This window comes from Amblyomma americanum, chromosome 8 (assembly GCF_052857255.1).
Source record: "Amblyomma americanum isolate KBUSLIRL-KWMA chromosome 8, ASM5285725v1, whole genome shotgun sequence".
Classification (NCBI taxonomy): Eukaryota; Metazoa; Arthropoda; class Arachnida; order Ixodida; family Ixodidae; genus Amblyomma; species Amblyomma americanum.
Window position 1 is genome coordinate 20,848,333 of NC_135504.1, and position 25,251 is coordinate 20,873,583.

The 25,251-nt window shown below is 50.4% G+C and overlaps 1 protein-coding gene and 1 pseudogene across 1 annotated transcript; both read right to left on the minus strand.

Annotated features, from left to right (window-relative positions):
- Window positions 1–1,094: 1,094 nt before the first annotated feature.
- Window positions 1,095–18,789, minus strand: LOC144100125 (protein argonaute-2-like). Its single transcript, XM_077633159.1, has 6 exons — window positions 18,676–18,789; window positions 13,331–13,860; window positions 5,900–7,933; window positions 3,349–3,576; window positions 2,019–2,371; window positions 1,095–1,191 (listed from the first exon to the last, which is right to left on the minus strand). Exons 1-5 carry the CDS (start codon window positions 18,731–18,733, stop codon window positions 2,057–2,059), a joined length of 3,165 nt encoding a protein of 1,054 aa, XP_077489285.1. The 5' UTR covers window positions 18,734–18,789; the 3' UTR covers window positions 1,095–1,191; window positions 2,019–2,056.
- On the minus strand, window positions 15,879–16,021 carry LOC144102814 (U2 spliceosomal RNA; annotated as a pseudogene).
- Window positions 18,790–25,251: the final 6,462 nt, after the last annotated feature.

A 25,251-nucleotide genomic window follows, 5' to 3' on the forward strand; every position in this document is an offset into this window, starting at 1 on the left:
TGGTAACGTCATGAGGAAGCCGCACGTAGGCGCGTGGGAACTCTAGGGCCAGCGTTTCCACAAGGCAGCTACGACGACCCGCTGGAGGGTTCTCAGCCTGAGCCGGTTTGCGCACAAGGACAACTACATCAAGATGCTGATCCGCACCGTCCAGGACCTGGGCATGCGCATCCAGCAGCCGCTTGCGGTCAGCTCGGCCGACCCGCACAGTCGGATAAGTATCGACACGCTGACATTTTAGCGAACATGGCGCGTTTTTCCTTTTGCCTGGCGCATGATCGTATTAGCTCCATAGCGCCAACATACCAGAATTTACCATATTATATATAACTTTCATATCCAATTATTTCAGTTCGAATAACCGCCAAGCCGGATAATGGAACGGCAGCCAGGATTTGGCTCGTGAAAGTTCCAACTTGCAGCAACTAGCAGCGTTTTAGTGCGTACCTCAGCAGCACCACCAATCGGCCCAAATATTGGAAATATATTGGCAAACTTTTATCACCAGAGTGAAACGAGTCATTCCCAAAATTGGCCCGTTTGCCTGCGCTGCTTGGGAGGTGACTAGTTCACGGTGTCTAATCGGCTGACCGAGTTTGCGCGGAGATTGACTTTGAGTGTCAACCTTGGCGCATGAAGAAATAAGATGTAAGTATTAACGGAACTGGGCGTTGAACCGGCGGCGGGCGAAAAATCAGCTTCGCTGGCCACTGCACGAGAGCACTGTGCTATCGCCACAACCGATCACGCCTTCTGTCAAAAAGCCACACACACTCGTGCTGTCCATTGCACATTGTCGTGTATATCAACCTCCATCTGCTGCACGATCAGATCAGATCAGCTTAACCTCGATCAGAGCTTAACCTGAGTCCAATATCCCAGCAAAGTGAAACCATGAGCCAACTAGGAAAAACACATGCTTTCGGGCGTCTACTCGGTTTAACTACGTTTTAAAACCCTATGACATTTTTAGCACGTGTTGTAGTAGAACAGACTGGCTTCGGCCAACGCTCGCCAATGCAACCGCCAGTGACTGCAAAAAAGGAAACCTCATGCAACGGCCACCTTTTTTTGGCCAATATTTTTTATTGCAACTTAGTTCCAGGGCACACAAACAGCAATGTTTGACACCCGCACTCTTCGAACAGCCCATGAAACAACAAAAACAAGAAAATCCTTCTCCTTGTGAGCCTGCAAGAAAACAAAAGTTAGAATTAGTGGCGGCTTGACAGACTTATGCCTACATGAAAATTGTTCCGGCAAATTTCAATCAAAGGCAGTCCGAGCGTCTAACAACGAAGACCACCGATTCGTAATTGCTTATAACAGGCTCGCGGACCTACAACTCAAAATAAACTGATCATGTATTTCTTTCAAGAAAATAAAACCCTTATTTCATTGTTTCCGATTGTTTGCATTTGCTTTCGATCGCAAAGAAATAAAACGCATTAAAAAAATTGCTGTAGGGCATTCGTGAAGCGGCGCCCTTTAACATCCATCCCATGCATACCGCTTCACCTGCGCGTTGAACACACGACACTGCGACGCCAAGAGGGACGAGAGAAGATGTCCACTTCGTGTCACGTATATCTTGTCCTCTACGTGTTGCGCACATGTCCAACATTCTTGGACCCAAAAAATGAAATTTGGGAAACTGTAAGATTCTGGTATTGAAATATTCAAGGTCCATTCTTCCGATATCTGGAAGAACCTTCCTTTTATACTGTTCCCATCGCTCGCATCGAGCAGTTAAGACTGTAATAGAAAATCAATGAGGAACGCTTTGGACTGTAGCAAAAACGTTAATAGCAAAAAATGCAAGCCTGCAGGCGGGAGGTTGCGGATATATTGATCATTGTAGTAGAATCTTACAATATATGAGGAACACTGCGCTCATAATACCCTCCCTATACCCTATGTAACACCCTCCCTGAAAATGCCTTTAAACGCTTTCCCGTTGGAAGAGGCTTTCTCCAGAACTGTTTGGTATGACGTCAGTGGTACGCCCCCAGGCTCACCGTAACCGGAATGCAGGGGCAGCGGAGAACCTCCTCCATTACACGAAGTACATGGAGGCCTGCAGTTCCTGCAGCACCTTGACGGCCTCCACGTATTGGGCAGTGGTCAACACGGCGTCCCCGCCGCCCTCAGACGACTGGCTGACCGCGCCGGACGTCTCCAGCTTGCTGGCGATGTGGTGTTTTGCGCGGAAGGCGGCCAGGTGCGCGTAGTACACAGGGGCCGGGATGCTCACGCTCCTTGCACACCGGGAGTATGTGTGGCACAGGTAGAAGCTGAGCTTCTGCAGGTCGTCCGCGCTGAACTTGGAGTCATCCCACACGATATAGTAGTGGGCCGGCCGGCTGGAGCCCTGCGGGTGAGCCGAGAAGTACATTTATACACTTGCGAGAATTCCGAGTGCCGTGTCGGGTTGAGTCGCGTCGTATCGTGGTGTGTGGTGGTGCGGTGTGGTCTTGCTTGTGGTACGATGTGATGTGGCGTGGTGTGTGCGGTTTAAATACGCTTATTTTACTAGCACACATTACGTGGGAAGGAGAGTGTTTAAACGCAATATACAAAAACCGGCAGTGCCTATGAGCACAGCACGCGCTCGCCCTGCTTCTAATGCTGCATGCACAACATGTTTCTGGCTTTATTTGGCCTTAAATGCCCTCGAGCCAATAAATACCGTGAATAACTTTTATTTCCTGGTTGGCTGTCATCAGTGCATTGGTCGGTCATCGTCATCTATGTCGCTGTCCCGACTTCGGGACAGCTTAAAAAACGAGGCATACAAGCCGACGCGACTATTTAAAAAAAATCAATTTTTTGGCCGTTTTTTGAGACTTCAAAGCCGCGTCCCGTTTTAACGTACGAGCAACCAGGCCCAGCCGAACATCAAGCGCTTCTCTTTTCACCTAACCTTATGCATTCATTGTTTCAGTAGACGCCACTCCCAAAATAAACGCTAATGACCACATCCACGTGAGAGCATCATTCCGCGCTGACCCTAGAGGTCCCCCTTGCGCAACTTCCGATACCGCTTCCTCAAGGACGAACGATGACGTCAAAGTCACTCACTGCGCTCCTGGTGGCCTCAACGTGACGTGGAAAGCTTCCGTCACGGTCTTACGCGCAGGCGATCTCGGAGGCCATGCTTCCGTTTTCTCAAGATGCGGAAGGCCTCTACCGCAGGCGCTCCTGGTATTTGTAGCGCACTAACAACGCGACGCGACTGTGGCGACGCCGGCGCCCGGACTATTTCCTCCGTAAATTCATAAACGACAACACCGCAGACCATTTGTTCCCGCTCACAATAGCCACAAGAGCGGAGAAGCGGTCGCCCACCTGGATGCCGAAGTGGCTGCAGAGGAAGAAGTCGAAGTCCAGCGGGTGCGTGACCACCGAGTCTACGGTCGTGCCTGGTGGGACGTTGCGACACTTGCCCACGCCGTCGCGGTCGTTGGCGGGCATGAACCTCGTGTGATGCCGCTTCTGGACCACGATGAACGTCAGTGGTGGCTCGTAGGTCTCGGTGGGACACATTTCCGCACACGCCAGCCGGATGGCGCTCACCTGAGAGATTCGAGAGCGGAAACAAAGAAAAACTTGGTCAGGGATTAAAGGCCATTCGACGAATCACGATACATACTTGGTACAGAATGCAAACAAAACACTTTGGGCCTTCACGAACTATGCTGTCCTATCTTACACAATTGCAGTTTAAGAAAAACTGTACGGCGAAGAACAGCGTTTTTTTTAGGAATGCGGTTATCGGTAGTACTCTGGTTAAAGGAGCAGTTTCAGCTACCGTTCAGTTCAACGGAAGTGCAGCTTTTCCAACTGACGCTGAAATGAATAACAGTCGGTTGCAGTTACTCGGCACACTCCGCTAAATTGAGTTCACGGGGTTCACATTCTGGATCACGTGATCGGTTTATACATAGCTCTAAAAATTGATTCCCTACTTGACTTCACTCAACCAAAATTTCCGTGCAAGGTTGGCTTTTGAGTATGCCGCTAGTGAACAACCACACAGAGCCAAGAAAATTCAGTAGAGGAACGTCCGGCTTCACCGCTCAGCCGTTGTTTTCCTGGTACCACTTCGCGGCATTTTTTTTCTGGATACGACTAAAGAATGAAGCCGCTTTTCCCCGCAAAAGAAACCCCTTCCAGTCAATGGCGCCAGCTGGTTTTCACGAACCTGCAAGGTGGACAATGCAGCGAGCGTGGTGACAATGACAATAGTCTTTCATGTGAGGGGGGAGACTAACCCCTTCCTTTTGCCACTTCCTACATGGTTACCTTAGGAGGCTCATGAGAAATGGTCTACGCCGTTGGCTGCAATAGAGTCCTTTCAGGGGGAAAAGCCGCCTGGTTCTTAGTGAGACTTATATTAGCCAGGATAGCAAGATGTGGCAGCCGGAAATGCCGCCCACTCGGCCGAAGCAGTGGGTCAGTAGACTGGTCTAACTACAACCCCTACTGAGCTGAGATCTCAACAGCAGGTGGCGCTGCCTTTTATTACCCGTGCCACACGCGCACTAGAAATAACCGCAGATGTTTGTAGCCTTAAGTTTGCCTATGCCATTATTTTCGGAGCTGGCAGTACACGTCCAGGTTTAATGACATTATTATTGACAGATATATTTACATTACAGATTCGCCACTATAACAGAGGAGATTACAATCAAATAAATGACGAACTTCAAGTGTTTTCTGATAATATCCTGGCGCCATCTTTTCAAGACAGGTCAGTAGAAGATAACCGCAGGTTCAATTTAGAGACAAGATCGCAGAAATAGTAGCCAAACATGCCCCGCTTATCACGCTATCACATCATAAACCTAACCCTTGCTTTACAAGAAAGCATCAACGAATGAGAAATAGAAAAAAACGGTTGATGTACTTTTACTATATGATTTTTTTATTTCTAAGCTATGTTGCACAAATTTCAGTATTTGACCCCCCCACCCCTCACACACACACAATGCCTCTCCTGAGGACTGTAAGGTATCTGTAAATGAATAAATAAATAAATAAATAAATAAATTCACGGTGATAATAACGCCTTCAAGGGAGTAAAAAATCACCTGAAAATAAACAGTGTCAATGAGCCAGTATCTCAGAATGTCATTCAAATATAATATAAAAATAAATTTGTAGAAAATGCCACTGTTCTTGCTTGACAACTTGCAAAAGTAGAACTTGCGTGCCAGCTAGCTCACAGGCTAACAGTACTTCGGAATTGCTGGTAAAAATGGTGCTCTTTATGAATAAACCATTATCCACAGGATAGTAACTTCTCACAAAAAAAGTTGCATATCTTTCTGCATGCGGAATGGGGATAAGAGTATACACTGCTCGGGCGAATGAGTTGTGGCGAACTCAGTAGGTCGCAAACGGCAGTTAGTATGTCTAATGGCACTCAATACGAGTACGTGACACTGTTCCGATGGCGTTAAAACTTGATCACTAAGTAATTAATGACATTAAACATGACCTTGTGGCACTGGTATAGCACCTCTAACTGTCGTTCAGTTCAACGGACGGTCAACTGCACAGCCGTTAATATCGCCCGAGCGTAAAAGGGGTGAGACACGGAGCGGGCACGCACAAAACCCAACCACAAGCCTCAGTCTTGGATGTTTACCACCTTTTGAAGAGAAAAGATCAAGCTGACGTCAACTAACACCGAGAAGACGCCTCCAGAAATGAATGTCCTGAAATTATAGCGCTGTGGAGATCTATTCGGTGCCGTTACGTATATGCACAGAGAGTCCGCTTGTCATAACACAAAAGGTTATCCAATGACGCTAGCGGCATTGAATGCGGTATAGCTGTCTTAACAAGATGAGCGTTTAGTGGGCACAGTATTGTAGTAGGCGCAGTTGCTTACCTCATGGTTACGGACTTCCAAGAACTGCCCCTCGCTCACTCCGTCTCTGTAGAAGACGATCCGCTGGGGCTTGTACCTGGTGGTGCGGTAGAAAACCATTAGCAATTCCTTGATCATGTCCTTCAGGTCCTTGATGATTTCCACACGTGCCTTAGCCTTGGAGTCTTCAATCTGTACCCGAATGGTGGCGTGAAACTTGGACGGTACAGGGTCTAGGCTTCCGACGCACGCGGCGATGGATGGCCTGATCTTGTCTCCAGGCGATGGGTGCGACACGTCTGCTCCGATGACGATCACGGGACAATGTAATAGCTTTGGCTTCTCCTGCATCAGGAGACTATTGTTGATGCCGCCCATCTTGGCGTTGATCTTTTGGCACAGGTTTTGGATGAGCGCTGCATTACACTTTTGGATCACGCTGTTGTCCAAGATGCATTGTGTGCGCAGGGAGAGCTCAGTCTCTGCCACCTGCTTGATCTCAGCGTAATTTGTGGCTTTTGTTATCACAGCCACAACCATCTCCAACTGCGGGTACTGCTGGCGCTGCTCCGTGAGAACGGTCCGCATGGGCTGGCGGTTTGTGTCGAACGTGATAACCGCAAGCGGCTGCGCAATGCGCATGCCCAGTTCTTGGCCGATGCGGATCAGCATCTTGATGAAGTTGTCCAGGCAGTCTTTGTGCGCGAAGCGGATCACGTTGAGAACAATCCACTGTGTCATGGACATCGCCTTGTGGAAACGCTGCCCTCGGAGATCCCACGTACCGTCGCGTGGCTTGCACATGGTGTTGTTCTCAAAAACCAGAGTTGGCGGGTCGAGCACTCTGCCCACAACCTGAGTGGGTTCGGAGTTGATCTTGACGCCGAACTCTCGCAGGTACTTCTCCGAGGTGCTGACCATGTCGCGCACAGACTGACGAATCTCCAGGAAGCGTTTGGCTGGGGGCTTGGCCGTGCGCTTGATCATCTCGGCGGTCTGACTCTCATCGAGTTTCTTCCGACAGTGCTGGCCTTCGGCCAGCTCGCACACCTCCAGAGGAATGTAGACCGGATGCGTCGGGCTGCCACTCTGCACGCAAGGGAAGTTCGGGTACGACAAGCGCCTGTAGCGGCTCTGGAAGTAGTCGGCGACGGAGATCTGACTACCTTCTGATTCAAAATAGATGTCCTTGGCAGCTTCCCTCGTGATCTTGACCACTTTGTACTTGCGCGGGTAGGGAAGGTGCGTCACTTTTACGCGGAGTCCTTTGAGCTCCCTATTCAGCCGCACGTACTGGTTGTCGCGCAATGACCGTAAGTCCGCGGGTGTCAACGCACGCCGGCTGTCGCTGAAAAACCTGCACATGAAGTCTACCAGTGGAAGCGACTCGTAGAATGCTGTTGCTGACATGTCGACGTTAAGCATGGGCTTCCATTGGGCGGGTCGAACACTCGTGTAGTAGCCAAACCACACCTCCCGGCCTCCTCCGAGGTCATTGTACTCGTTGGGTCCCGGCGGTCTGAAGAACGAGCGTCCAACCGGCGCAAGGTTGATCGAGGGGCTGTGCCTCAAGACGATGTCGATGGCCTGGAGGACTTCCTGGGGCACAGTTTGTACGCGCTTTTGGAAGACGCCATGCAGGGCATCCAGGTTCACGGTGGCTGCATACTGGATCTTGATGGTAAACTTCTGGCTTCTCTGGTCTTCTTCGAGGTCGACTGTGAATGTCCGCTCGCGGAAGTTGAGCTGACGGCGCGTGTACAGGTTCTTGCGGCCATCGAAAGCCGGGATGCAGTTGGCCAGGTCTTGCCGGTACTTCTTTACTAGGAGCTCGATGACTATCCTGTTGATCTTTGTACTGAGGCATCGGTACTTTTTCTGCTCAGGAACCTTGGTCTCCTGGGCAGTCTCCGATGAGATGTCGACGTCGTAGTGGTAGACGCTGCCGGTCGGTATCTCAATGCTGAAGTGGTTGGCAAGAAGTTGTATGGTCCGGCCCAGCTGGCCGTGGGCGGGCCGCCGCGGGAAGTGAGAGGGCAGGGTTCGCTCGAGCTCCTGCGCCGTGATTGGTGGTAATTAGAGCAGGGCATGAAGAAATAAGTATGCACGCACTGTTTCGTGTGTTGAGCGTCACACATGTTTGGCCGAATGGTCTTCGATCTACACTACAGTGCAGGACCGGTTCCGGTGAGTCTTAACGGGGAAAGCCTCCTGCACCCCGTGTGTTGTAGCGAGCCTATAAAGGACGGCGCTTGAACATTAATATCCTCCCCTGAGAATGTTTTAAATGTTTCGTGCAAGCGAAGTTATCTGCAGTCAATATCTAAATTTCAGCGTCTTCTAGCCTTTCTATCTCCTTTCATCACTCTTTTCATGCTCACAGGTCGGCGCTCTTTCAGCCAGCCGTACCCACTCGGCCCCACCGCCGGCTGCAGACGCGTTCGGGAATTTTCCCGGTAATGGGGGGGGGGGGGGGGGGCTTCCTGAACCGCCGAAACGACACTTATTATTGGCAGCGGCCACAATAACTGCCATACTTCTGAATCTAACCGACAGACACATCTGAACAAAAATACGCAGGAGCGCGAGGCGGAGAAATGCACGGGCGTGAAAAAGTCGCTGTAAGGAGCTCGCCAACCTTCGCTCGGGATTGTGGGCTCTGCGCTCAATGTAGGAATATATGGTGCAGGTGTTTATGACGAAAGCTCGTAGTACTTGAGCGAGGTTATGTACACGGTTGGTCCAAAGTTCCGGGGCCACAGGGCTTGCTTCTTTCATCAGTATATCGCGGCATTTAAGGTGCGATTAAAGCTATCAAGGTTCGCAGAGTATATAATGATACCTCTTCCGCCCTCTACGGATATTTTGAGTCTTTGGGTGTGTCATGTCTGCCTGATTATACAGCTCAAAAGCAGACCCTATGGCCTGGGAACTTTTGACCTGCCCTGTACTTTCCTCGGAAGGTATTTCAAAGCCTTGTTCTATCTTGAGCACATGTGACAGGGACGATCGGGTCGATTGCAAAATCAAGGAAACGGACTGCGTGGTTGTAGTGTACATCAAAAGCGAGACAGTAAGTACTAGTTCTTTCTGTGCCTTAATTTATTTATTCAGGGAACCGAGCCCATGATAGCGCAAGAGCTCAAGTATTTCTTCCAAGGTTTCTGTACCACTCAAAGGGCAACTGTGGGCGAGTTTGAAAGTTTTAGACGTGGTATTGTGTTCCTATTCGCATAACATTTCTTGGGAGTCAATTCTCTGTGCCTTTAAAAGCGTTTTTCAAAATCCTGAGTAGAAGCCCTTTAAACCAGCAAAAGCAAAGAACGCCGAAACTAAAACTGGGTTTCTCCCAAAGAATGACGTCAAGGTAGAAGCTTGTCGTCATTTATACATTACTGTAACAAAAACTTTCGGCGCGTTGATTGACTAAACTGGAGACTGTAAGCGACAGACCACTGTTTGTGTGAAATGACCAAAAACAAAGGTCTTCATTTTCTTCTTCTTGCGCAAACTCCAAGCAAATATCGAAGGGCATGCAGCTGGTGACGTCACACGTGCAAGGTCGCCCGCAGAAATCGTCTCGATTGGGGCGACAAAATTCGAAAAATTTAATTATTCGTGCTGAGACAAACCGACGCCCGGCGGCGAAGCTCGGCACAAGGAATTACCGAGGAAATTTCGGCATTCGTGGAGGCCAACAAAAGACGCCGCAGCTGGCCATTAGCAGCGAAAGATGAACAACATTCACACGAATTTTTCTGTGAATTGAGAATGTGCAGGCGCGTAATTTATAAAAATCAACAGGTGCAGCCCAAGGAAACATCAGTTCGCCAGAGTGGATGTTTGGGTTCGACGGTGCACCATTTCACTTCGAGCAAAAGAGCATTTAACGAGTGACTAAAAAAGACAATGCACTCACCGCGGTGGCTCGGTGGTTAGAGTGCTCGATCACTGACCCGGCGTTCCCAGGTTCGAAACCGACCGCTGTGGCTGCGTTTCGATGGAGCCGAAACGCTAAGGCGCCCGTGTGCTGTTCGATGTCAGTGGACTTTAAGGATTCCCAGGTGGTCGAAATCATTCCGGAGCCCTCCACTACGGCACTTCTTTCTTTCCTCTTTCATTCCCGCCCCTTTGTCCTTTCCTTACGGCGCGGTACGGGTGTACGCCGATATGAGAGACAGGTACTGCGCCAATTTCTTCCGCCCCCCCCCCCAGAAAATTTAATGTGGATTAGCCCAATAATAATAATAATAATATTAATCGGTTTTTGGAGAAAAGGAAATGGCGCCGTATCTGTCTCATATACCGTTGGGCACCTTGACCGCGCCGTAAGGGAAGGGGAAAAAGAGGGAGTGAAAGAAGAAAAAAAGTAAGAAGTGCCGTAGTGGAGGGCTCCGGAATAATTTCGACAACTTGGGGATCTTTAACGTGCACTGACGTCGCACAGCACACGGGTGCCTTAGCGTTTACCCGCCGCGGTGGCTCAGTGGTTAGAGCGCTCGGCTACTGATCCGGAGTTCCCGGGTTCTAACCCGACCGCGGCGGCTGCGTTTTTATGGAGGAAAAACGCGAAGGCGCCCGTGTGCTGTGCGACGTCAGTGCACGTTAAAGATCGCCAGGTGGCCGAAATTATTCCGGAGCCCACCGCTACGGCACTTCTCTCTAACTTTCTTCTTTCACTCCCTCCTATATCCCTTCCGTTACTGTGCGGTTCAGGTGTTCAACGATATATGAGACTGATACTGCGCATTTCCTTTCGCCCAAAATTAATATTATTACTTAGCGTTATTCCTCCATAAAAACGCCGCCGCCGCGGACGGGTTCGCACCCTGGAACTCCGGATCAGTAGCCGAGCGACCTAACCACTGAGCCACCGCAGTGGGTCAGAATTCCGGCATAAAACAAAACTTTTAATACAGCCAAGGTTTAAGCCTAGAATCGTTTGATATCAAAAATGAAAATTTTCATCCGCGTGATGAGTTTTGGGATCTTGTAATCATGGAAATATTTATTATGAATTCACACGTACTGAGCCACATAAAAAAAATCCGGTTCGGCGCATTGTATTGCAGTGTATTGTTTTGAGTTATACGGCGTATAAGCAGCTAAGGCTATCATCTTTAACGTGCACTGACTTCGCACAGCACACGGGCGCGTTAGTGTTTAGCCTCCATAAAAACGCAGTCGCCGCGGTCGGGTTCGAACCCGGGAACTCCGGATCAGTAGCAGAGCGCCCTTACCACTTAGCCGCCGCGGCGGGTTGGATTAGCTCGGCTATTCCAGGATATACAAAGCGAAAAGCGACATTGAGATCTCCACTGACCCACGGAGCCGTTAGCCCGCGTTTCCTTTCGTGAAAATGAACGGTCTTTGCAAAGTTGTCAACGCCAATGAACTCTATGAACACTGTGGGCTCACTTGTTTTGTTTGGTTTTTGAGGAAATGAAATGGCACAGTAACCGTCTCACATCTCCGTGGACACCCGAACCGCTCCGTGAAGGAAGGGATAAAGGAGGGAGGGAAAGAGGAAACTAAATTTAAAGTTGGATTTTGAGGAAATGTGCTGCGGTGCACAGCGGCGGAACACCTGTGGCTTGGTGCTACTAGTGGCGCATGGACAGTAGTAAGTAGGGATCGAGAGAGAGAGAAAAATGCGCCCTGTGACGTCACTGCTCCTCGTGCATGCGCAGCACGGCTCTCCAGGAATCACGCGAAACTGCTCAACCTGCGGCCAGTAAAGCTTCCGCTTTAAAAAGAATTTCACACGCTGGCAACACAACACTCGGCCGCCGGTGCGTAAGTACTGAACCCAAAGGCTAAACTTGACGACGCACCAATTCTTCGAGCCACCCTTTATCCAGGCGACGACTGAGGCCCTGAACCTCACAGAAGAAACTGTGAGAATTGAAAATTGGCAATTGGGGATTGGAAATGACGCTGTACCTTTCTCACATATCGGCGGACACCTGAAACGCGCGGTAAGGGAAGGGAAAAAGGCGATAGTGAAAGAGGAAAGGAAGAAATAAATGCCCTAGTGCAGAGTCCGGAATAATTTTCACCACCTGGGGATCTTTAATATAAACTGACATCGCACAGCACGCGGGCGCCTCAGCGCTTCGCCTCCATCGAAACGCAGCTGCCGCGGTCAGGTTAATAATAATAATAATTGGTTTTTTTGGGGAAAGGAAATGACGCAGTATCTGCCTCATATGTCGTTGGACACCTGAACCGCGCCGTGAGGGAAGGGATAAAGGAGGGAGTGAAAGAAGAAAGGAAGAATAGGTGCCGTAGTGGAGGGCTCCGGAATAATTTCGACCACCTGGGGATCTTTAACGTGCACTGACATCGCACAGCACACGGGCGCCTTAGCGTTTTTCCTCCATAAAAACTCAGCCGCCGCGGTCGGGTTCGAACCCGGGAACTCCGGATCAGTAGTCGAGCGCCCTAACTACTGAGCCACCGCGGCGGGGCCGGTCAGGTTCCAACCACTCATCTAAATACGGTCGTTACGTCACAAACTTTCCTTTTAAATTTCGCCCACTCGCCTTGTCTATCTCATTGTTGACCAAGGAACCCATTGCGGTTCCCAAACGTTGTTCTCTATCTTGACTTTCTCAGCGGCTAAATCTGATGTTTCACTTCCAGAGCGCCCTATACGTCAATCACTAACACGATGCTTGCTACCCACAGAACTTTTTGTTAGTAAAAGCTAAGCCCTGCATAGTCGGCTGCAATTCGAGAAAGAAGCGACGGATGCCCTACCAAGGAAGCCTTGCAGCCAACGGCGTCGGCCGATTCTCCGGACGCCGCTCTCAATCTGATTAAACGGTGGTTCATCTCCTTTCATATGCCACTCCCTGAGATGTCACGCAGGTCCAAGAGGATTGACTAACCATGAAGTCATGAGAACCAGTCGACGCCTTTGGCTGCAGGGCCTCTTTCAAGAGGCATATGCTGATTCGTTCTTGAGTTGTATTATACTGGGGTTTGGTTCTCGTACCGTGTGTGCAAGTCGATGTTTTGGAAAGGTGATGTTTCCTCTTGCCTTGAAACTAACAGTTAAAGCCCTTTGTAACGAAGCGGTTTATAACGAAACAACTGATATAACGAACAAATTATGATTGCACGTGGAAGCTCAGCCAACAGGGGCTATAATGAAGCTACGCTTACAAAGAAGTTATCGCCGGAAACTTTCAACTTCGTGGTAAAGAGATTCAACCGTTTTAAAAAGGTCCAACTCTATATGGACCGCTGGCATAACAAGCTGCACAGCATGGTTTATAACGAAATAATGGATATAACGAAGGAATTACGATTCCCCTTGGAAGCTCGGTCAACACTGCATATAACGAAGTAACAGCCGCGAACGAACTTTCTACTTTGTTATAACGAGGTTAAACGAGCTACATGCCATGGCCCAAGTTGATGCCCTTTTCGGAAAACAGTACGCACCTTGATCCTGACATCGTCGCCTGGAGTGGCCTGGTCTCCAGCTTCGGGGGTCCGCTCTGTTACCGCAACGGGCGGCGTACATGGTGGCGACGGTGGTAGGGCAACTGCCGCCGGCTGACTGCGACTCACGGCGGCTGCTGCGGATGCAGGCCGCGGGCTGCTGGCCGCTACCTTGGCGTCACCTGCGGCGGCGGCGGCCCCGTAGCTGGGACGGTAGGCGCTGGGCTGAGCGGGGGGCTGCGCGGTGGGCTGAGCTCTGGGCTGCGCGGTGGGCTGAGCTCTGGGCTCCGCTGCAGGGGTCGGGCCGCGGCTGACGGCGCGCGGCTGCGGGCTGGGCGCAGCGCCCTGCTGGAGTGCTTGCGCGAACGACACCCGCGACGGACCAGCGGGCGACGGAGCAGGAGCGGTGGCACCGGCGGGCGACGGAGCAGGAGCGGTGGCACCGGCGGGCGACGGAGCAGGAGCGGTGGCACCGGCGGGCGACGGAGCAGGAGCGGTGGCTTGATTGCCACCGCTGGCCGAAGGCACCACTGCGAGCCGAAAATGCCCGTTTAACGTAGCGTTGATACATCTGCTGCGTTTGCGATCATAGCGATCGTTACGACACGCATATATACACCGCCGAAAGCTGAAGACTGGACAGCCATCGCCGGAGCTCCGTTGGTAGAGCACCGGACGCTAAATTCAGAGGTAGTGGGTTTCGGATACCAACGGCGGCATGTGGTTGTTTTCCGTCTCGTTTATAATCAATTATCTTTAAAAAGTTTCGTTTTTTTTCCATGGGGGTTTAACGTCGCAAAGAGAAAGACAGAGAAAGACAGAAAGGCAGGGAGGTTAACTAGGCAACACCCGGTATGCTACCCTACACGTGGGAAGTGGAACGGAGGGAGAGACAGAAAAGGAAGAGAACAAAGGGATATGATAACTTTTCCACGTGTCCGTCGGCCGTTACTTGCAGGGTACACAGGGCACACACTGATTGTTCACAATCTTGCACTCAGTCCTGAGTCCTTCAAGCACTTTAAAGGTGCCTTCAAAGCTGTCCTCTGCGATGAAGGCGTACTCCAAGGACCCAGACTCTTTAACAAGTTTTTGCCGTATTAAGCCCCCACGGATGAACACCACATATTATTAAAAAAAACATCCCCTATGCTTCTTGGTTCGGTCACTGTTGGCATCTGTCATGTATGTCATAACGAGCACCACTTGTCCCTTCCCTTGTCTGCTCAACAGTAAAAGACAGATGGTATAGAGTACCTAGTCGAGGGTTTGACGGTATGCCGTCTGGTCAGGTCAGCAGAATGAATCTTCGGTTTACTGACCATGTGAATGTGGTCAGCTGACATCAGCTAACATATCTGACATGGTCAGTGACCGAAAATTCAGTATACTGTGGACGAGAGCATACGTCGCAATAGCCGTCCCAACTAAGACGCTGTGCAAGCCGACATTGGCATGCTCCGTGACTACACACGACTAAACACGCAGCGCCCCCAAACAGCGTCGTATACCCTTTGCACGGAAGAACTGAGTGCGAGGACCTAGTTGTCGCACAGGGTCTTAATTTTCACACAAATGTGATCAGCCCTCCCCCCACAGCAACGAAGAAGGAACAAATGTCCCGCCGCGCATTCAATATATTTGCGACACACGCGCACGCTTTCCTTCTAGTTGTATACTTGAGAACAAAAAAAAACAATTTTAAATTTAACTTCGCTAACCCTGGAATTCAGCGAAAACAAGGACGCTTGCTAAGCACCTGAGGCTCGTCCACGGCAGCGCGTGCATGGACAGCCGTTCTACAGTACGTACCCACACGACCACGTGGCTTAGACGTAGTATCTCATAGTCTTACACCCCCATCAAATGTATTTAGGGTCAAAGGTGAACCCAAATGTCACCTAATGTCAAAGGTCAAAGATCAAAGGTCAGCGAAAGGTCATGGGTCAAGGGCAGAGGTCAAAAGTTCCACGCCATAACTGTACCACGTACGGTCATACATGGCTAACGTAGTTGGGCTGAAGGTCATTGGAGGCCATTCTCCGGCCTATGCGACGACTGTTTTACCAAACGTGGTGAAGCTTTTCGCTTCGTGTTCAACTGCAGTGACTTCTTTAGTTTCCCTACTTTTAAAGGGATGCCCGTTCCTGCGTTCCGCGTCGTAGTCGGTGTAACATATGCTACTTGACAGGTGGCGTGTTACTCAGTGTGACAGGTGACGTGTTGGCAGGTAGCAGCAGAGCGAAGCGCCACCTGACACGGCGAGAGGAATGGACAGCCGGAAGGCGGCTGCTACGGGACGATGCCGGAGGGTCGCTAGCAACGCAACAGGAACCTGCCAAGCGGTAGCAAGCGGCTTGCGAAGAGCTGCGCTCAAATTCCGATTTACCGTCTGTTGTAATGGGTCGTCTGTCTGTCTGTTACTGCCAGGAAGAAGGAAAGTGCACAGGCCTGCTCACTGGCTCAAGCCGAGCCACAATCGCTACCACGTGCAGATAGTAGGAGAGTTGAAAGATGGGACAGAAAGACAGGATAGTAAAGACGCGCTAAAGACAAGGCCGATCCCAGAGGTAGTGCAATACCGGGCCAACCGGTGGCGGGAAAGAAGCATCCTTCAAACTCCCCGCCACATTTCCAAAAATAAGTCCAACTTGGACCCGTAAGAGATACTCCACGGGTCCGGACAACTATAATGGGGCATCAATTTTTTTTTCATTTATATATCAGGCGTAAAGCATGCACCTTTCGTACCGCGGATAACGCTTGCTGTCACGGAGAATGTCAACACATGCTGGTTGTGGGAAACGTTTCCCCAAATCCCTGCCTTTCCTCGAAATCGACGGAGTCCAGAACATCGTCAACGCCAATTGCAGTGATCACAATGAACGCGGCGGTGGCGGCTGAATGACGTCATAGCTGTCACGTGGTTTCTCCTCGGTTCAAGGTAAAACTCTCCTATACGGCGAAGCAGCTACGCAAGGTAGTAGTAAAGCATTCCCTTCACAGGAAGGGGACGATTAGATGGCTGCCCGGCCCTATTGAGCTGCGATGTAGGGGCTGCCGCACATGTGGCGAGGGCTGCTTGCCACCGGGGGCACCTGTTGCTAAACCGTCGTCATCGCTTCAGATGAGGCGGCTGTTGCGAGTCCTTTCTGCCAATCTTTTCTCTCAAATATCGTTTAACTCTCCAAATGTCTGCCCGTAGCAGCGATTATCCTCACGTGGCAGTGATTACCTGCACGTGGTAGCTACTGTGGATCAGCTTGAGCCGGTGGGCGGGTCCGGGAACTTTTCTTTCTTCCCTAAGTCTCAACAACAACAACAAAACCCTGCCACTCATCGCACCACACAGCGGGACGCCAAGCTGTTAAGCCGGCTTGATTTCATCCGGCAGCCCCATAGAGTGCGCACTCTTACCTAGAAACAAGAGACACGCAGTCGCGATAAACAGCGACCACAATCCAGGGAAAGACAGACCTTTGCTGAAAATTGAAAATTGGTTTTTGAGGAAAAAAAAAAGACGCAGTAACCGTCTCGCATATCGCGGTGCACACCTGAAGCACGCCGTAAGGGAAGGGATAGAAGGACTGGGTGCAGAAAGGAAAAAAAAGAGGTGCTGTAGTGGAGGGCTCCGGAATAATCGTACATAATAATATCGTACAGCACACGGGAACCTTTGCGTTTCGCCTCTATCGAAACGCTGCCGCCGAGGTCGGGTTCGAAACCGGGTACTCCGGATCAGTAGCCGAGCGCCCTAATCACTGAGCCACCGCGGTGGGTAATCCGGATAGCCCAAGCAAAAAATGCAGTGGAAACAGATTAATGACGCTCAAACGCGATACCCGAAAGACGCGGGCTCGATCCCGGCCGCGGCGGTCGAATATTGATGGAGGCGAAATTCAAGAGGCCCGTGTTCTGTGCGATGTCAGGGCATGTTAAAGAACCCCAACGTAGCCGAAATTTCCGGCGCCCTTCACTACGGCGGCTCTCATAGCCTAAGTCGCTTTGGGCCGTTAAACCCAAATAAACCATAAAGAAATCGTAAATGCGCTTAGGGGATTAGGGTGCGGAGCTACGGAGGTGTTGCTATGTACCAAGAACGGACTAAAACGAGACGGCAGCGCTCGGAAACGTGCCGTGGATCAAGGCACTCATCAAGCGGAAGAGCGTTCCACAGCACCTGCTCCGTTTCAGGTCAGCAGCATGGCCGGAACACACAGGCGCACGGGCGACGCGTGCAGAAGCGCGTGCTCGAGGAGCGGCGAGACGCACAGTGCGCATGCGCAAGGCGAACGTTCGGCAATGCATTCTCGGCAGGAACGCGCCGCCGGTCACAAATGCGCGGCTTGGCTGGACCCCCTTTTATTAGTTCTATCAAAAAAAAAAAAACGACGTGATGCGAAGCGACGCGATCCTTTGTATTGGGTTATGCGCTTCGGTCAGGTATTTCACGTAATCTGTTAGCACTGACGTTGGTAGCATCCCTGGATGTTAGTAATTTTGTTCACTGCGAACACATTCTGTCGTAGAGCAATGCTACGGCTAGGTCATATTTTCCCTAGACTGCAGCATCAATGCAAAACGTTGGTGGTCTTAACAAGAGATACTAATATTAATTATTTCGAAAGAGTGCATTGTCCACAACGCAGGTTTTAGCTTGAGCAAGCTGAAGGCTTTGCCATTTCACTAAGCATGCGCGCTTTGTTCGAACAAAGCAAGGCTCTTCACAGCCCGAGGGCAACGCGCCCATTACCGGCGTTGCATATGGCGACACTGTAAGAACCACGAGGACCGGAGATGCGCAAAGGGCCGCGCGAACCCGAAGCTATTGCGACGTACGCAATCCAAACGCTACTTCACATACAAGCGGAAACGCTATTGATTTCTGTCGCCACGGCGCACAAAGCCGTTTCGAGCCATCGCGGCGGGGGAAGCGGCCAGAGTGAAGAGGTTCCAAAAAATATCTAAATTTTTTCGCTGCAACGCGCTGCTCAATCGCTATATTCGCTCAGTCGCTTGCACGTGAATCAACCTTAACGCGATATAAAGGCTCTCGAGGTCGCTTCGGCTCAACCAAACCAGGCATTTTTTTCTTCTCCCAAGTCACGGTCACTCAGGTTCAAATAAAAATGACGGTGCATGATAGCGAAAACAAACGGGTAACGAAGCTCTTGAATTTCGTTCAGCCTTCTCGCAAAAATTTAATGCTTTAGAACACAATCATCCTAGCGCACGAGGTTAGGCCTAAATCGACCAGCATGTGATGACGCCAGATGAACAAAGGGATCGAGAGCCCAAACGACAGCGGCGGAGGCCACAGAACCGAAAGGAAATTCGCTACGCACCTGGAGGTCCACCAGCTGAGTCGTTTTTCTTCTTGTCTTTGCGTTTTCCTTTCCCCATGTAGATAGCCGGCCACAAACACAAATGGCAATCACACGAATGGACGTCTTGACAGCCTGCCGAGCCACTAGAGAAAGGCAAAAAGGCTGCGCTGTTACTCTTTTATAGTGATCTTTTCCGCTCCGTGATTCGCTCATATGCTTCGCCACGAGCTGCACGTGTTCCGCCGTCATTGGCTACGCTTGGAAACGTCATGCGCGTGCCGGCGCTTCAGCCTCCAAGAACGCATAAAGAAAAAAAAAAACTATGGAACCAAAGAAAATCGTCGTACGATACCGCGTTACTACAGCTCCTTATGGCAACGCAAAGTCCCGGCGCGTCTCGAACACGCGCGCTGTGGAACTCGAAGACAACAAGTGGAGGGGGACTCCGCTTCGAAACCCAAGTAGTCCTAGAAGCTGCTTTGCCGAGAGGGTCTAGTTCGGAAAATACATAGGCGCATACCAAGGTCACGGGCGTACAAAGTGAGAAAATGTTACGACCGCTGTTAGCATTCATTTCCCATTTTGTGCAAGTCCGTGGTTTCAGCTCAGAGATCCACATGACTGAGCCACCAGAAAGCGGCGAATAAAGAACTGTAGCGATTTGTCAACATTTCTGGCTTTTACCTATGTCTCTATGTATTTGTTAATGCATCCGTTTAATTCATTTTATTCCCACGTGCTAGCGTGATTAGGCGTTAGGTGCCTTAGCCAGAGGACGTGGGAACACGCCTGACAGCGACGGCGCCGTTTCGATGTATACGCGAAATTATTTAATGAACCCTGTGTGTTCGAAGTTACTGCAGTACCCCCCTATACGACGGCCACGTTTGACTTCAACCTGCGTTTAATGCTGGCTATCAAATTCAGGCAAAGCGCCGAGTAGAATGGCAATGCAGTCGCCACGTTTCACTTGATGAGCGCGAACGTCAAGTGTAGTTTAAATATTTAGCTTAAACGCTTGTCGTTACCTAGTGTTCGGGAAAGAGGCCACGCTGAGTCGAACACTGCTGCCTACCACAGCAACGCCAGCATCAAGGAAGCGCCACGTGACAACGTTTAGCCGCCGCGTTGGCCCAGTGGTTACGGCGCTCGGCTGCTGACTCGACAGACGCGGGTGTGATCCCGGTCGCGGCGATCGAATTTCAATGGAGGCGAAATTCTAGATGCGTGTGTACTGTGCGATGCCAGAGCACGCTAAATAACCCCAGGTGGTCGAATTTTCCGGAGCCCTTCACTGCGGCGTCTCTCATTGTCTGAGTTGTTTTGGGACGTTGAACCCCTCAAACCAAACCAAACAACGTTTTCTTCCTTTTTGTGATGTTAGGAACGCTAGATGATCATGGAACTCCGTTACTGCAGCGTTGTGCTGCCGCCACACTCTTCATGAGCGCTTCTGATCGAATGTCGTGTAGTTCGCAAAGCGCTGAGACCTGATGCCGCAGCGCTGGGCTTCGAAAAGTTGGTTTTGAAGAAAGGAAACGGCGATGTAATTGTCTCGCTTCTCGGTGGAACAATCCGCTTTCAAACCGGCGCCCGTTCGAAAATAGAAGCACTGGTATCACTGTAGCGTTTTGCTACATTAGGGTGGTGGTTACACCTTTATTGCCACAGAATGGAATTGATTAGTTGGGGCTGGTGCGAGGCAGTGTGGCCTCCAGTCGGGGGCGCGGCCTCTTGAGCTCGCGTGATGATGGCCAGCTGCGTTGTTTTCTTGAACTGGCCAAGAGCTTGTCCCATTCCTTCGTCGAGAGAGGTGGCAAGAATGTCATCGAAGAGGGTGGGCTATCGCATTCGGGCAGTGAGCGCGCCCTCCGACCCGAATTTCACGAGGGACGGGTTGATCTCCTTTCATGACCTCACCCATCAGTTTAGACTGGAGAGGCGTGCTTATGCCCCTCCCCACAAATTGTTAACAAAAGCGCAGGAAGTTACCTGACGCCGACTGCAAACACGCTCCCTTCTGAATCTGACAGTGCTTCCCCTCAAGGACCCCCGGCCAGCACGACCCAAACTGCCATAAATATGGTGCAAGGGCCACATACGACCACATTCTGTGAAACTGCGCAAATGATCCGCTTCAGGCGGAGTTGTTACCATTTCCTTTCCCCCGAAAACCAATTATTATTATTATTACAGCTCCCTTCTCCCAAGCGGTGGGACGCCGCGCTGGTGAGGTCGGATCCCAAGATTCAAGTATGGACATTCCAGCGAGCTAATGAAGTCGCCGCTAGCCATGGGCTAGCGGCCATTTAGTATGGCTCCTGCAATCTGTTCTCGGCGCAATAAATGTTTTACAGTCCAATCCATGAAAATTGAAAATTGGCTGTTGGGGAAAGGAAATGGTGCAGTATGTCTCAAATCTCGGCGGAAACCTGAACCGCGCCGTAAGAAAAAGGATAAAGGAGGGACTGCGAAAAGAAAGCAGGAAGGAAATCCAGTAGTGGAGGGTTCCGGATTTATTTTGACCTCCAGGGGACCTTTATATATTACATTTGGTTTTTTGGGGAAGGAAATGGCGCAGTATCTGTCTCGTATATCGTTGGAAACCTGAACCGCGCTCTAAGGGACGGGATTAAAAAGGGAGTGAAATAAGAAAGGAAGAAATAGGTGCCGTAGTGGAGGGCTCAGGAATAATTTCGATCACCTGGGGATCTTTAACGTGCACTGACATCGCACAGCACACGGGCGCCTTAGCGTGTTTCCTCCGTAAAAACGCAGCCGCCGCGGTTGGGTTCGAACCCGGTAACTCCGGATCAGTAGCCGAGCGCCCTAACCACTGAGCCACCGCGGTGGGTGGACCTTTAACGAGCACTGAAATTTCACAGCACATGGGCGTTACCTCGTGTTCGGGAAAGAGGCGCCGCTGGGTCCAACAATGCTGCCTACCACAGCAACGCCAGCTTCAAAGAAACGCCTCGCGACAACGTTCTCTTTATTTTTTACTGTTAGGACCAATATATTATGGTTTAATACCGTTGCCGCAGCGTTGATTTATTGCTTTCATTTTGACGTTAGGAACGCTACATAAGGGTGGAACTCCAATGGCGCTGCATTGGGCTGCCGCAACACCCTTCCAGACCGCTTCTGTTCGATGCCGTGTAGTTCGCAAAGTGCTGACACCCTATGCCGCTACGATAAATTTTTTGAAAAAAGGAAACGGTCCCCCTATCCTCCCTTCCTCTCCCTTCACCTCTTTCATTTCATTTCTCAATTCTGTGTGCTATCTTTTCTTTCCGCCGCCCCAGCTTAGGTGCTTCAGTATCGACGGCAGATGCAGGGGCTAGCAAAGACCTTTTCCTTCCTTTTTACTATTATTTTAAAGAAAAACCACTACCACTAGAAAGGAAACGGCGAAGTAATCGTTCGAACCCGACCGCGGCGGCTGCGTTTTTATGGAGGAAAAAGGCTAAGGCGCCCGTGTGCTGTGCGATGTCAGTCCACGTTAAAGATCCCCAGGTGGTCGAAATTATTCCGCAGCCCTCCACTACGGCCCCTCCTTCTTCATTTCTTCTTTCAATCCCTCCCTTGTCCCTTCCCTAACGGCGTGTTTCAGGTGTCCAACGATATATGAGACAGATACTGCGCCATTTCCTTTCCCCAAAAACCAATTATTATTATAAGTAATCGTTTTTATGGAGGAAAAACGCTTAGGCGCCTGTGTGCTGTGCGATGTCAGTGCACGTTAAAAATCGCCAGGTGGTCGAAATTATTCCGGAGCCCTCCACTAAGGCACCTCTTTCTTCCTTTCTTCTACAATGACGCCAAAGAAAGAGCGGCGGCTGCTTTGAACTACATGACTTCACTGCTTTCCCTTCCTTTCTTGTTACAGCGAGAGCTCTATCTATGAAGTACCCCGATGCCGACCATTATGCCTGCTCATAGACACGGGATCATCCCCTGCACATGCCTCGCGCTACTTTTGTCGTCTCTGAGTAGGGCCTGCGTTCACCCGTGATCATATGACAACGCTTTGATCTTATTCGCGACAGTGCTCAAACTCTGACTTCATCAAAAGGGGTCTCAAGTGATTCGAGCGCAGGTGGAGAGCTAAATAAAGAGGGAGAGAGAAAAAGAGCCTGGCGGCCTGTTTTATACATCGTTTTTTACAAAGGTGAGAAATCAGCTTCAAAGGTCGTTGTTTGCTTAGTCCATCCCCATCGAAAAATCTCACATATATGGGTCATATGTGTCTAGCCCATACGTGATTATGGAACATGTGTAATACGTGCCCACATATGCGATACGTGCCTATATGTCATACGTGTCATAGGTGTAAATCTGTTGGGAAAAAGAAACGCTGGGCTGGAATTGAAAAGATGGAAATCATGAACTAGCTGCCATACAATATAGGAAACTAAAAAATGCAAAAAATGTACTGGGCAAAAAATAAATATATCGTGATGAACGTGACTCGTACCACCACCCTTCACATCCGTATCGCACTACACTAACCACTACTTCACCACGACTTTTTTCTTTCTTAATTGATCCACTAATCCACGACGGCCACTTTGAACTGTTGTGTTATTTTTGTATGAAAAAACTCACGCTGTCCTCTCCATTACTTTGCAGCCGGTGTGTAAGACGTGAGGAGCAGAGGTTATTTTCCTCTTTTAAAGAATGAAACTAGAGAAGTGGTCTTCCACTGATACTGTAAATCTTGATGTGCACTGCGATAAGCATTGAAACAGGTTTTTCTCACCGGAGAAGTATTTTTTCCTACACCCGGAGTTCTGCTAAAGAAATACCCCTGTTATTCGTTGCGTAGCTTTACAGCGGTTCAACAAAGCAGAGAATGCCTTATCTACCGCCAACTAATCGTGTATTCAACTACATTGAAAACGCCGAACCAGAGACAGCTTGGGTAACCAGTGTTCAGAGCAAGATAGAGGGCACAAACAGAGAAACAAGGAGAATATTGTGTGAAATAGGCCAGGCAAATTTTTTGTCTTTGACATGCTCTGGCTCGGATTTGTTTCCTTTTGGTCGCTACATTTCCGCGCGTTTCACGAAGCACACGTGGCTGTATGCGAGGCACTCATGAACGACAATGTTTACAGGATGTAGATGTAGTCTGATACGATGCACATCGTAGCTCCTGTCTGCGCGCGAGTGCCGCGTACGTGTGTTCCCTCGAGACATACGTGTCCACCCCGGACATTCGCAACGCGTACGAACTGGTATTGAGTTCATATATGTTCATACGAGGCACATAACTTTATAAATATAACTCTATGCTGCCCATATGAATTCATACGAGACACATATGAAAGAAACCACATGGGATATTTCGATAGGGAAGTGGCCCAATCATTTGCACTTTTCCTTGTTCCGGTACTTGTGCTGCCCTAAGCAATATGGTAGAGGGGGACGGGGGTGTCAGTAAGGAGAGTGTGCCGTCTAAACTCTTGGCTGAGTATTAAATTGATGGCGCCAATCATCTTGTCGGGTATAACTAGTTTGGTCTAAGGTAGATATGGATGGCACGGTACTGTATGTGTTATCTCTTGAAGATGCAGCTGGGCTAAGAGGGACGCCATAGCGGCGGGATTCAGATTAATTTCGACCACCTGAAGATATTTGGCATGTTCTTACGTCGGACAGCACACCGGAGATCTTTCATTTCGCCTTACTGCGGCTATCGAAATGCGGCCGAGAGGGGATCCCGCAACCTTGAGTACAGCAGCAGAACGCTCCAACCACACCCGCACCTTGACGGGTCAATCGTCGTATAAAGTGATCACTGCTTTAGCATTAGACTTCGATGACGTCACACCGTGCCAGCTGCGCCTCTGATTTCTTTGAGCGCAGCTGCGACACGCCTCTTTATTCATGTGGAATTACAGGCCACTAACAGACGGAGAGCCTATGCCAAGCCTGGTCTACAGCTTGCGCACACACATCGTTCTAAACATTAGAGAGTTGTAGCGTAACGTGATGCGCTTCAGCGGGGCTCCACTGCGTACGCGCTGATTGGTCGTGATTCGGCAGGCGCGCACGCAGCTGACAGACACGTGGCGCCATCTGGCGCCCTCAGGGCGTTCTGCGCACGCGCAGTGGAGCCTGACGGAAGACGATCACGGTAGCTGTTTGCGGATTGCGCTCTCTATTTCCTGCCGGGAATGACCGCGTGGACTTCAAGCGTCACAGAAGCGAGGCCGTCGATCCGTTTGCTGGGTGCGCCGATAAGCGCCGCAGTCATTCTCGGCCGAGCTTCTTGAGGAAGGCTGCCACAGTGGAAGGCAGGCACTTCTCCCAGCGCACGCAGTGGCCGTCGCGGCTCCCGTAGAGGCCCGGCTTGCAGAAGCACCACGTGCGGCAGTCCTCGGTGCAGGCCGGCGGGAGGCTCCGGCGACCGCACTTCAGCTCAGCGCAGGAGTCACTAGCGCAATTCTTGAACACCATGCCCGGTCCACACGGCATGGCACAGTTCATTCACTCGTCGCCCAATGCGACAACGCGCCTCATACGGAAAGTGAAAATTAGCATCGAGGAAAGGAATGGCTAAGTAGCTTTCTTGGTGACCCCTAGCAT